At 34.7% G+C, this 13499-nt stretch overlaps 1 protein-coding gene across 4 annotated transcripts; it reads right to left on the bottom strand.

The window, feature by feature from the left end:
* Positions 1–2489: 2489 nt before the first annotated feature.
* Positions 2490–10166, bottom strand: LOC6034710 (serine--pyruvate aminotransferase). Of its 4 annotated transcripts, none has more exons than XM_038257287.1 (4): positions 9960–10166; positions 3415–4095; positions 3009–3353; positions 2490–2955 (listed from the first exon to the last, which is right to left on the bottom strand). In XM_038257287.1, exons 2-4 carry the CDS (start codon positions 4080–4082, stop codon positions 2769–2771), a joined length of 1200 nt encoding a protein of 399 aa, XP_038113215.1. In that variant the 5' UTR covers positions 4083–4095; positions 9960–10166; the 3' UTR covers positions 2490–2768. The 4 variants fall into 4 exon arrangements, with proteins under 4 accessions (XP_038113215.1, XP_038113210.1, XP_038113211.1 ...); XM_038257282.1 differs by having other exon boundaries at positions 3415–4112; XM_038257283.1 differs by having other exon boundaries at positions 9895–10166.
* Between the last annotated feature and the right edge of the window lie 3333 nt (positions 10167–13499).

Raw genomic sequence — 13499 nt, forward strand, 5'->3', positions numbered from 1 at the left:
CAAGTCATTTCTTTAGGGGGTATATCAAAAATGTTTGAAATCAAGTTTGAAATTTCCGGTTTTCAATTAAAGCATTCGCTTTGAGACATCATTTTAGCTAAAAATTAATTATTTTGTCAAAATTGGTCAAAATTCTGTCATAGTTTCAGAGGAATTTGATAAAACACTGTAATACCAAAAGAATACCAAAATGTGGTGTTCGACCATTGACAAATTCTGCAATTTTGCAATATCAAAACAATACCTTAAATTGGTATGATAGCACATTTTGCTCTTGCATAATCCTTATGACAAATTTTAAAGGGTCCATGAATACCAAAATTTGGTATTGATACCAGAGTAAGGTATTATTACGCATTTCCCTTGTTATTTACCCATGCTCGGGACTGAGGTAAGGCTATAATCCTGCTATAGAAATGAACTTTTCTAAGAAAGTTCGTAGACCCACCTTCATGTATACCTATCGACTCAGAATCGAAAACTGAACAAATGTTTGTGTGTGTATGTGTGAGTGTGAGTAGTTCAAAAGTTATGTATAAAAATGTGTTTATGTTTTTATCCGTATGTTAGATAAGTCATCAGAAATTGACTCAAATATCACCATGTTATACATCTTTGGTTAGGTATTCCAAAGACCTTTCTAACGAATGCAAAACATTGAGAATCTGCAACCCTGTCTTGAGTTATGGACACTTAAGTGCTATTCTTCTTTTTTGAGGCCGGATCTTACTTAAATGTATTTAAACTATGTCCGGGTCCATTATCCGACCCACCGTTGGATAGGTAATCAAAAGACCATTCCAACGAGTTCAAAACATTAAACATCTGGCAACCCTGTCTCATGTTATGGCCACTTAAGTGATGTTTATGTACTTTTTTATTGCGGATCTTGAGACAAAACTAGATGAAATTTGTGTCCAATCCCATCGAATCGCCACTTATTGGTAAAGAGCGAGGAAGGCACCAACCACGTAGGTGGATTAAGTTAGTTTTGATTAAATCATCAATGGAACATAAAAAAAACAAACAAATCATGAAATGTAGTTTTTGGTACAAAAGAAGTTGCAAAAAAATGGTATCTGTTTTTTTCCGAACTCTCAACAACAATATAAAAGACGTGTTTATGTTTAAATTACTGTATTGGGGTAATTCTCCGCCAACTCACACAGCAGTTGCCCCGACCCCTCTTCGATTTGCGTGAAACTTTGTCCTAAGGGGTAACTTTTGTCCCTGATCACGAATCCGAGGTCCGTTTTTTGATATCTCGTGACGGAGGGGCGGTACGACCCCTTCCATTTTTGAACATGTGAAAAAAGAGGTGTTTTTCAATAATTTGCAGCCTGAAACGGTGATGAGATAGAAATTTGGTGTCAAAGGGACTTTTATGTAAAATTAGACGCCCGATTTGATGGCGTACTCAGAATTCCGAAAAAACGTATTTTTCATCGAAAAAAACACTAAAAAAGTTTTAAAAATTCTCCCATTTTCCGTTACTCGACTGTAAAAAATTTTGGAACATGTCATTTTATGGGAAATTTAATGTACTTTTCGAATCTACATTGTCCCAGAAGGGTCATTTTTTCATCTAGAACAAAATTTTTCATTTTAAAATTTCGTGTTTTTTCTAACTTTGCAGGGTTATTTTTTAGAGTGTAACAATGTTGTACAAAGTTGTAGAGCAGACAATTACAAAAATTTTGATCTATAGACATAAGGGGTTTGCTAATAAACATCACGAGTTATCGCGATTCTACGAAAAAAAGTTTTGAAAAAGTTGGTCGTCATCGATCATGGCCGTTCATGGTCACCCGCGACAGACACGGACGACGAAACAAAGAGAAACGCAAAAAGTAACTTTTTCAAAACTTTTTTTCGTAAAATCGCGATAACTCGTGATGTTTATAAGCAAACCCCTTATGTCTATATATCAAAATTTTTGTAATTGTCTGCTCTACAACTTTGTAAAACATTGTTACACTCTAAAAAATAACCCTGCAAAGTTAGAAAAACACGAAATTTTAAAATGAAAAATTTTGTTCTAAATGAAAAATGACCCTTCTGGGACAATGTAGATTCGAAAAGTACATTAAATTTCCCATAAAATGACATGTTCCAAAATTTTTACAGTCGAGTAACGGAAAATGGGAGAATTTTAAAACTTTTTAGTGTTTTTTCGATGAAAAATACGTTTTTCGGAATTCTGAGTACGCCATCAAATCGGGCGTCTAATTTTACATAAAAGTCCCTTTGACACCAAATTTCTATCTCATCACCGTTTCAGGCTGCAAATTATTGAAAAACACCTCATTTTCGCATGTTCAAAAATGGAAGGGTCGTACCGCCTCCGTCACGAGATATCAAAAAACGGACCTCGGTTTCGTGATCAGGGACAAAAGTTACCCCTTAGGACAAAGTTTCACGCAAATCGAAGAGGGGTCGGGGCAACTTTTCCCGATTTCGTGTGAGTTGGTAGAGAATTACCCATTGGTATATTTTAATTAGGATTATTGTCTCATGCAATATTGTGTAATATTTCGAATCAACGAATCGAACAGCCTGCATAATCATAATCAAGTTACAAATAATCCATTCTGTTAATTTGTGAAGTTTGTTCCCTGACTAATTACTTCGCCTCACTGGTCGTTATCGCCCATGTCGGCGCGTGTAGTCTTAATCTAGAGTTAGAACGCAAAAGCTGATTTTTTGCTCACCAAAACGGGAAAAAAAATCTCGACAAAACACACACAAAAAATACGTTTTTGTCAAACTTAGTGATAACCGTTCTGGTGCTTCAGCTCAACAAACTCGTACTCGGGGTGAGTCGCCTTCAGCGACTCCCGAAACGCGTACAGGTAGTAGTTGACCTTCTGGAGCGTGCTGCACTCGCCCATGATGCCAACGCGCCACGCCTTCTCCCAGGTCGGTCCCAGGCCACCCTGAATCTCCAGGCTGAAACTGATTGCAAAGTTGTTAGATTTGAACGAAGTCTTCTACTAAAGACTACTTACTTCTTCATCGCGTACTGGGACACCTTCCACCAGGTGACACCCTCGGGGATCATGATGCCGGTGACGGTCGACAGGCGATGCTTGGGGTTCTTGATGAAGATCTCCAGCCCCATCTCGGACAGGCCACGGTACAGGGCGCGGGCACATTCCTGGCGGCGTTGGATTTGCGCGTCGAGCCCTTCCTCAACGATCTGGGCCAGCGCTTCCCGCAGGGCGAAGATCAGGTTCGACGAAACGGTGTGGTGGTACATCTTCTGCTCGTCGTAACAGCCCCAGTAGTTGCCAAGCAGCAGCAGGTCCCAGTAGAACACCTTGGATTTGGTTTTGCGGGCGCGGATAGCGGCTCTGGAAAAATATTTCAATTCTGTAGTTATAGTCTATAGTTGAAGAAATCAATTAAACTTACAATGCTTTATCGCTGATCGAGATCGGCGTGATCCCCGGAGGAGCTCCCAGCACCTTCTGCGACCCAGTATAAACCCCGTCAATCTCCCACTTGTCCATGTAGAACGGAACTCCGCACAAACTGGCCACGGCATCGACCAACAGCAGGCAGTCATTCTCGTGGCAGACTCGTCCCAATCCCTCCAACGGCTGCAGCAGTCCACTCGAAGAATCGCCGTGCGTCACAAACAGACACTTGGGCTTGTGCTGTTCGATGGCCTTCTTCAAATCGGCCAATGGGAACGGTTTGTCGTCGGGTCCCTCCAGAATCCGAACGTCCGCCCCGTACCGGGTGGCCATCTCCACGGCGCGTTCCGCCCAAATTCCGTTAACGGCGATCAGCACCCGTTCGCCCTCCTCGAGCAGATTACACAGCAGCGCTTCCATGGCCGCGTGGGCCGATCCGCTGATGCACATGGTCGTGCGGTTCCGCGTCTGGAACACGTACCGGATGCCGTCCTTGACCTCGTCAATCACCTGGAACAGCTCGGCGTGGAAGTTGCTCAGCGAGGTGTTGGTGAGCGCCGTCAGGACGCGCTTCGAGCAGTTCGATGGTCCCGGGCCCATCATGATCTTCTCCGGGATGTTCATCGGTTTGAGCAGCGACACGGGTGGGGTGATGGTGTCCATTTTGAGATTCGGTCTGTTGATTCAAACAATCTAATAAAACCAATCTTAAGTTTCTTCATTTCAGCTTGATCAATGTTATGAAATATTCAACATTAAATTTAATCTCAAGTCATAACCAAAATAGAAATCCCCAACCCATTTCCTTCCGAATTCCTTTTCTAAGAAGCACTGATAAGGGCCTCAATTTCCTGATAAAAAAATTTCAAGTGCAATAGAGAGAATGTCCCGGTAGCAATTAAACATTGCTTCTTCCTGACCAATTTTTTTCTCAAGGGTATTACAGTAACAAGCGTTTCTTGATAAGGCTTCGTGCATGCTTAAGTAATTGCGGTTTAACATTTTATTGCTATCACTCATTTGTCATTCAAATCGCGTTTATTTGTCTACTGAAAAATATATGTAGTATCAGTTTGGTCAAGCTCAACAAAAATTGTGAATGAGTGTGGTTGGTTTCTATCTACGTTTAGCGACTGATTTTTCATTTTTTCACTTGGAAAAGAGTAGCTCAGCCATTAACATTAACGTTCCGTTACATCCGAATGGAACGACAAAACCATTGAGAGGTTAGAAGTCAGCCCTTTTTTGTCAGCACTGAAATTTAGTGGGACGGATTCAAATTTAATTGATAATGCTGTCGGTTCTTGAAAGGGTTTAATCTACTTGGACGGATTATTTATTGTTTGATTTAATTTTAAGTTTGATGCAACCATTATTTCTTCTTGGGTGGCCTCCACAGTTCGACAAAATTATGGTGAAATAATTCCAATTGTTCGTCATTCAATTTAAGTCTGAAAAATGAGTGATAGTCACTTCTATGTTTGTAAAATTTTCCACAATAGGCGTGTTGTTTTTTAAGTTGTTAGATGTAAAATTTCACACTTTTTTTAAATTGTATCAGCTTACTTCCAGAATCAGTCTTATTGGGACCTAAAACTATTATAAGTTTCAGAAAAATTTCAAAGAAAATTCAAATCCTTCATTTGACAACAAAAAAAGAACTTTTTCGCAGAATCACATTTTGCAGAATTAACCATGTAATTTGTTTAAGCTGTGTTAAATTCATTTTAAAATAAGTTATGTAAGAGTAAGTATATCCTATACATTTTCTTAACACTTTGGCATCAAAGTTTTGAAAATGAATTGAAAAAATAGATAGAATGAAAGAACTTAATTTTATAAATTTTAATTTGCTGTTCATATAAAACTAAGGGACCATCCATAAACCACGTGGACAACTTAGGGGGTTCGGCGATTGTCCACGCTCCATACAAAAAAGATTTTATTTGTATGGAAATTGTCCACGATGGGGGGGGGGGGGTGGAGAATTCCAAAAAAGTGTCCACGTGGTTTGTGGATGGTCCCTAACCAGCTCTATTTAATATTTCATCTCAAGGATTATTGAAGATAACCTGAAAGTTTGAAGCATTCAAACCTGGGAATAGCTCTTGCACAACCGTTATGCAAAAATTGGAATGAAAATAATCCATAGCAGCTCACAAAACAGCTTTTCAAACCGGTGTTGATTTTTTAATCCATTTTTGCAAGAGCAAAATCAGGATTATTTAGCCATTATTGATTGCTTGTATTGGATAACATTTTAATTGATATCAGCAAATATCATAAGCAAAATTATTAATGTTTGAATGGTTATTGTTAGGATTGAAAGAAGAGTCAGTTGATTCCGTTAAATAGGTTGTCGAGGTATTTTAGTTTGAAATAAATACACAAATGGTGCTGCCATAGGTGTAAAATATATGAAGAAAATGTGAGCCTGATTGTGTAATAGTAGTTTATGCAAAAAGTTGCAAAAAGAGGATTTTTTCAGCACGAGTTTTACATTTATCCAACGAGGTTCACCGAGTTGGATAAATACGAAGAGTGCTGAAAAAATCAAGTTTTGCAACGAGTTTCATACAACATTTTTTGCAATTCCAAAAAACACACACTGAGTGAAATTTTATGTAAAATTTTCATGTATTTTGTCAATAAATTGTTTAAATAAAAAAAAAAAATGAAAAGTGTTACTTTTCGAAACAAGCGCTGAAAAGTTCAACTTTTCAGCACCCATTTGAGTGCTGAAAAGTAGAACTTTGCAGCATTTATTTTGAAAAGTGTTGCTATTCGATTCTGTTATTTTTGGTACAGAAAAGTAGGCTATTTCGTCGTTCAAGAATGACAGGAAAAGTAAGTAATTTCACGACGGAATTGCAAAAAGCAACTTATCGTATACAGTCCAGACTCGATTATCCGAAGTCTCGATTATCCGAAGTCTCGATTATCCGAAGTTCGATTATCCGAAGGTTTGTATGGGACTTCGAATAATCGAATCAGGAACAATTTTTCCATTTTTTTTTATTTTCTGAATTTAAACATCAAAATTGAGTTCTGCACTCCATTTTAGTCAAATTTGACTGTTTGATTGCCTAATAAAATAAAAAAAACATTTTTTTTTCTCAATATTTCATCACCGCCATTTTGGCCGCCATCTTGGATTCAAAAAATATAAATCACTTTGGAGCAATGGGGAGTCATACTTAATCTCAACAATCAAAAATAGGACAACAAAAAAAAATTATTTGTGATTCGATTATCCGAAGTTTTGATTATCCGAAGTGAAATTTCGCCAAAGCCTTCGGATAATTGAGTCTGGACTGTAATAGATAAACCTAAATTCATGTTCAAGAGCTAAGTTAGTAATACTTGTTCTTGGAATGTGATTTTTAATCAGTCAGACAGTCATTCAAAAAAACATTATTTCTGCAGTTAAATGTAGATTTCAATTGAATTCACTCAACTCAACTGATCACAGAGTCCAATCATTTGATATAAAAATAATATAAAATAATACTAAGGAATACTATCTAACCTGTTGAACGGTTTTAAGTACGACACATACAATTTGAAAAAATATATATTTTTTTCGAGTTATATATTTATTACAAACAGTCAAGCCATAATTAATCCTCACGCTTATTTTTTCTATTAAAATTGCAGTCCTATAAAATTTTGCTTTGAAAAACATCATTCGAACCAGGTTCCCAACAATCTTCAATAAATTTTGAATTTCCGTTTCCCTTGATTTTTCTTGGCTCTGGAAATTAAACGATATTATTCAGTAAAAAATTGATATCATTTTTATTAAAATGTATGAAAGAACGATTTAACTATTTTTTTGTTTCTTCAACTATCCTGTAATACAATGTTAACCCTAAATCGTTAAACAATATATTTGACCAAATACTTATCCTCAAGCTAGTCTTACTTTTCCGGCAAAAATAAGTGTGAATGTTAATGCTATTTTAATATTTTGTACATGAAGTATAGTACAATCCGCACCTATTATTCCCCTATGAGCAATTCTCTACGAAATCGGTCTTTTTTCTTCAATTTTAATTTTTGTATTTTTTAATCCGGCTGAAACTTTTTTGGTGCCTTCGGTATGCCCAAAGAAGCCATTTTGCATCATTAGTTTGTCCATATAATTTTCCATACAAATTCGGCAGCTGTCCATACAAAAATGATGTATGAAAATTCAAAAATCTGTATCTTTTGAAGGAATTTTTGATCGATTTGGTGTCTTCGGCAAAGTTGTAGGTATGGATACGGACTACACTGGAAAAATAATACACGGTAAAAAAATTTGGTGATTTTTATTTAACTTTTATCACTAAAACTTGATTTACAAAAAACACTATTTTTAATTTTTTTATTTTTGATATGTTTTAGAAGACATAAAATGCCAACTTTTCAGAAATTTCCAGGTTGTGCAAAAAATCACTGACCGAGTTATGAATTTTTTAATCAATACTGATTTTTTCAAAAAATCGAAATTTTGGTCGTAAAAATTTTTCAACTTCATTTTTCGATGTAAAATCAAATTTGCAATCAAAAAGTACTTTACTAAAATTTTGATAAAGTGCACCGTTTTCAAGTTATAGCCATATTTAAGTGACTTTTTTGAAAATAGTCGCAGTTTTTCATTTTTTTAAATTAGTGCACATGTTTGCCCAGTTTTGAAAAAAATATTTTTGAAAAGCTGAGAAAATTCTCTATATTTTGCTTATTCGGACTATGTTGATACGACCTTTAGTTGCTGAGATATTGCAATGCAAAGGTTTAAAAACAGGAAAATTGATGTTTTCTAAGTTTCACCCAAACAACCCACCATTTTCTATCGTCAATATCTCAGCAACTAATGGTCCGATTTTCAATGTTAATATATGAAACAATTGTGAAATTTTCCGATCTTTTCGAAAAAAATATTTTTGGAATTTTCAAATCAAGACAAACATTTTAAAAGGGCGTAATATTGAATGTTTGGCCTTTGTGAAATGTTAGTCTTGATTGTGAGATCTTGATTTTCATATATTAACATTGAAAATCGGACCATTAGTTGCTGAGATATTGACGATAGAAAATGGTGGGTTGTTTGGGTGAAACTTAGAAAACATCAATTTTCCTGTTTTTAAATCTTTGCATTGCAATATCTCAGCAACTAAAGGTCGTATCAACAAAGTCCAAATAAGCAAAATATAGAGAATTTTCTCAGCTTTTCAAAAATATTTTTTTCAAAACTGGGCAAACATGTGCACTAATTTAAAAAAATGAAAAACTGCGACTATTTTCAAAAAAGTCACTTAAATATGGCTATAACTTGAAAACGGTGCACTTTATCAAAATTTTAGTAAAGTACTTTTTGATTGCAAATTTGATTTTACATCGAAAAATGAAGTTGAAAAATTTTACGACCAAAATTTCGATTTTTTAAAAAATCAGTATTGATTAAAAAATTCATAACTCGGTCAGTGATTTTTGCACAACCTGGAAATTTCTGAAAAGTTGGCATTTTATGCCTTCTAAAACATATCAAAAATAAAAAAATTAAAAATAGTGTTTTTTGTAAATCAAGTTTTAGTGATAAAAGTTAAATAAAAAATCACCAAATTTTTTTACCGTGTATTATTTTTTCCAGTGTAGTCCGTATCCATACCTACAACTTTTCCGAAGACACCAAATCGATCAAAAATTCCTTCAAAAGATACAGATTTTTGAATTTTCATACATCATTTTTGTATGGACAGCTGCCGAATTTGTATGGAAAATTATATGGACAAACTAATGATGCAAAATGGCTTCTTTGGGCATACCGAAGGCACCAAAAAAGTTTCAGTCGGATTAAAAAATACAAAAAAAATCGAATGACCGAAATCCTAGAGAACTGCTCCTATATTTTTTCATGAAAAAGATACATTGTTCGAGAAAATTATATGGAAAGTATTATTAGTTTCAAGTTAGCCTTATTAGATTACTTTTGAGTATTCGTAAATACTAGTACCAATTTTAATAATAGAACAACTAATATTTTTAATTTGGTCTATTTCGGAGAATAGTAAATTCAGAGAAATTAATTTCTTGAAAATACGGTCTGTGAAAGTGGCTTCAGTCTTTCTGCTCATCAGTTGAAATTGATCAAAACTATTACACGGAGCAGTTACAAATACACAAAAATATTGTTAGAAATTAAAGGAATGAATTTAAAGATTCATACTGCCCATGTTCGCAAACGCAAGGTAGGTTTGTTCCACACATAAAGTTACGTGTTGATTTTTCGCGGAATAACTGGATTTCCTGTAGATTCTAGAATTTCTAGAACAAAGGACTGGATATTTTTGGTTTTTCTGAAAGAGCACACGAGTTTGAACATATGGGGCATATATGCGAGCTGGGGCAGCATATTTCATGTAATAAAGCAATGCCACTTCTTCTAAGGGAATCCTTTAAAGTTTACAACGATCAAAACCCATAGAATCACCTCAAGTGCAAATAGATGCGTTCTTTTCCTTTTTAACTTTATGATTCTTCACACACTAACACTACCTCGCACGAGAAAGTCTTTCACACCGTTGGTCACTCTAGGGAGCACTTCGGAATCCGATCCGTCCAGTAGAACAACCCAAACACGACTGAGGACACTCTTGATCTAATAGCTAAGCGCAAGTCCCCCCTTTGGGCACTTTTTTTTCGTTCGATCGTAAAAAAATGTAGGCAATCAAATCGGGAAGAGCAGTTCGTGTTCGTCGAGACCGCGCACATTGCACGCATTGCTCTTACTGCCAAGCTTAGGGAATTCTCGCTCTTGTGTTGTTTTATAACAGTCCAAATAAGTGCCAGGGATTCGGCTAAAGAGGACTCGTTATCAACGTACCCTTCTCTACCAGCAGCGAACCGGTCAGCTGAGTCGTGTCGAGGATCGATCTAGATTAGGGGATTGCGAGCCACTTGAGCTCCGGATGGCAATACGATGAAGAGTTACAGTTAAATGATTGTAGAAAGTGTAAGCTATAAATAAACATGTTTAGTTCAAAATCAAACAGTTACTTTTGATCAAACTTTTTTTTTCATTTATTAAGCGCTTTCCAATAATTGTAGCGTTGTTTACCTTTGAGAATCCAGAGTGCCAAAATTATTGCCAAAACGCGCCTACATTATCACTCTAGTGATAAGATTTTCCCACCCTGATACGAAGAAGCGTGCCTTAAATCAGTATATGACGATCTGGGCACACAACTCTACGTGCTACGATTTTCCCATCATAGTATGAATCATTAGCGTAAATTCCTTGTTTGGTATCGTCCAACTTGCTTTTAAGTCTAAATGATTACAACTGAAATGTAAGTTTAGTCTCTATAGCATATTGTTATCTGCACTTTCATTTAAAAATGCCTGTATCTTATTTGATTCAAATCAAACTAATCATAATTGTTTTCAAACATAAAAATAAGCATGAGTAATTTCAAAGAAATTTAAATTTTATAGGAGCAATTCCAACCCAAAACAGTAGTACCTCTCCGATTTCAATGAAACTTTAAAGACACGTTATCCGACGCTTATGTAAGCTATTTTTGTGTATATGGAGCCTGTTTTACTCGATAATGACATTTGCGAAGGGTGTAAGTGTTTTCAACATTTTTGTAATTCGTAAATCGTATAATCATTTCTATATCTCGAAGCCGTTGCGTCGTATCAAAACGTGGTCAAAGACAAACTTGTCTGAAATTTGATAAGTTTTGCGAAAAAATACACTGAAAGAAAACAACACGCCGCTTTTATGAGATTTTTTGATTTTTACGTTTAAATTTTTTTTTCAAAAAGACTAACGAAAATGCAGGATGAAGCAAATACTCAAAAAATACAAAAATTATTTACTGAAACTGTTTGTCAAAATTTTCACTAACCGAATACGGGAATTTTACATAAAAGTCTCCAAAATATTAACAAGACTGAAAAATCAAGTCTGTCATATAGAAATTGTTAAAAACCATAAAAAAAATTTTGAACATTTATTTTTATTTTTAAAACCGCTGTAGAGAATTGATTCCCGTATTTGACATTCAGACCACTTAAAAATAAAACAGTTTCAGTAGATGATTTTTTGTTTTTATTTAGGTGGGTTGCTCCATCCTGCATTTTTCGTGGGCCTTTTTGTAACATCTTAGGCTATTTTCATAAACAATTTGAATGAAAAAAAATCGTGGGCTCACCTTCAAATATGACCTTTAAAAATCAAAAAATCTCATAAAAGCGCCGTGTTTTTGTCTTTGGCGGATTACAATAGTAGTTTATGTAACAAGTTGCAAAAAGAAGATTTTTTCAGCACGTGTTGTACATTTATCCAACGAGGTTCACCGAGTTGGATTAATACGACAAGTGCTGAAAAAATCAAGGTTTGCAACGAGTTTTATACAACATTTTTTGTATTTCTGAAAAACACCCATTGAGTGAAATTATAAGTCGAATATTCATGTATTTTGTCAATAAATCGCTTAAATCAAAAAGTATTACTTTTCAAAACTAGTGCTGAAAAGTTCAACTTTTCAGCATCCATTTCAGTGCTGAAAAGTAGAATTTTTCAGCATTTGATTCTAAATGTGTTTTTATTCGATTCTGTTATTTTTAGTAGATAAAAGTAGGCTGTTTCGTCACGCGAGAATGACAGGAAAAGTAGGAAGTTTCAAGACGGAATTGCAAAAAAATATGTTAAACACTTAGGCCCTTTTCAAATTTCTTTATCGAGTGAAACTGGCTCCATATACGCAAAAATAGCTTACATAAGCGTAGGATAGCATGTCTACAAAGTTTCATAGAAGTCGGAGAGGGACCGGTACAACCGATTCCCTATTGGACATGGAATTGGTCATAGGGGATATTCTTATATTTTCGGCAAGTCCTATTCCCATCCAATTTGCAGTTTATACAAATTATTTGGCAATATTATTGATGAAACCTTGTTTTCTCACTTCGAACTGAGGCAATTATCACTTGTTTCAGGGTAAAATGCTGATGAGTTTTTATTAGGAGCTCTGATATGAAAACGTTCTTTTCCTGGATGATATTTAAAAAATCTGATATTTTTAATATTTAGTCTTTTAGATATGGTATCACAGCAGACTTTATTTGAAGATTTTTAATTGATTTTCTATGATATTTATTCAGAAAAAACGCATAAAATTTCTTTTTAATTTTGCTTGAGATACTCTAAATGAGGTCGTTTCAAATATTTTTCAAATTATTTTTATTTATTTTTTTCAAATTTCAAAACAGCCTCGAAAAATTTGGGAACAAAAAATGTTTTTCAGAAGTCTTTAGTTTTTTTTAATGAAATAAAATAGTTATTTTTTTTATTAGAAAACTGCACAAAAGTTTCATTTTTTAAAAATCGGAAATCGAATCAGTAGTTTTCGAGAAACTGTCAGTTGATAATTACAGGCCATTTACGTGACAATTAGAAAAAAAAACAACTCATTTATACTATGTGAGACTGTATCTCAGGAACTTACAGTTCAATTTTGAAAGTCTCAGAGAGAAAATGGTTGAACATTTTTCTCAGTTATTCATAAATTTTGTTTTTGGAGTTGAAAAAAGAAATCGAAAAAACATGAAAAAGGTATTTTTTACAAGCAAATGTAAAGTTCTTTTTGATTGCAAATTCGATTCGGTTTTAAAATTCTTTTTTTAATGTCAAAATCGCTATCGTAACCTACAACTTTTTCGAAGATATCATTTGATAAGAAAATACCTTCTGAAAGTACATACTTTCATACACTTACATACCTATTTTGAATGACCAGCCCACAAAATTGTAAGAAATCTTGTATGGGAAAAAAATGATACGAAAGTTTCCCCGTACTAAAATACAAAAATTTCTGAAAAACCCTATTTTTTTACTATAAAAATGTATACTTTAATAATTTTAAAATATGAGCCATTTTTCACTGCTCAACTGCAAAAATTATGGGACATGTCATTTTATGCGAAATTTAGTGAGCTTTTTGAATCTGCAATAACCAGGAAGAGTAATTTTTCATCTAGATCTCGTTTTTAAAGGTAGGGTAGAGTAGTCATCAATGAGACACGGGG

Source organism: Culex quinquefasciatus, chromosome 2 (assembly GCF_015732765.1).
Source record: "Culex quinquefasciatus strain JHB chromosome 2, VPISU_Cqui_1.0_pri_paternal, whole genome shotgun sequence".
In the NCBI taxonomy this organism is placed as follows: Eukaryota; Metazoa; Arthropoda; class Insecta; order Diptera; family Culicidae; genus Culex; species Culex quinquefasciatus.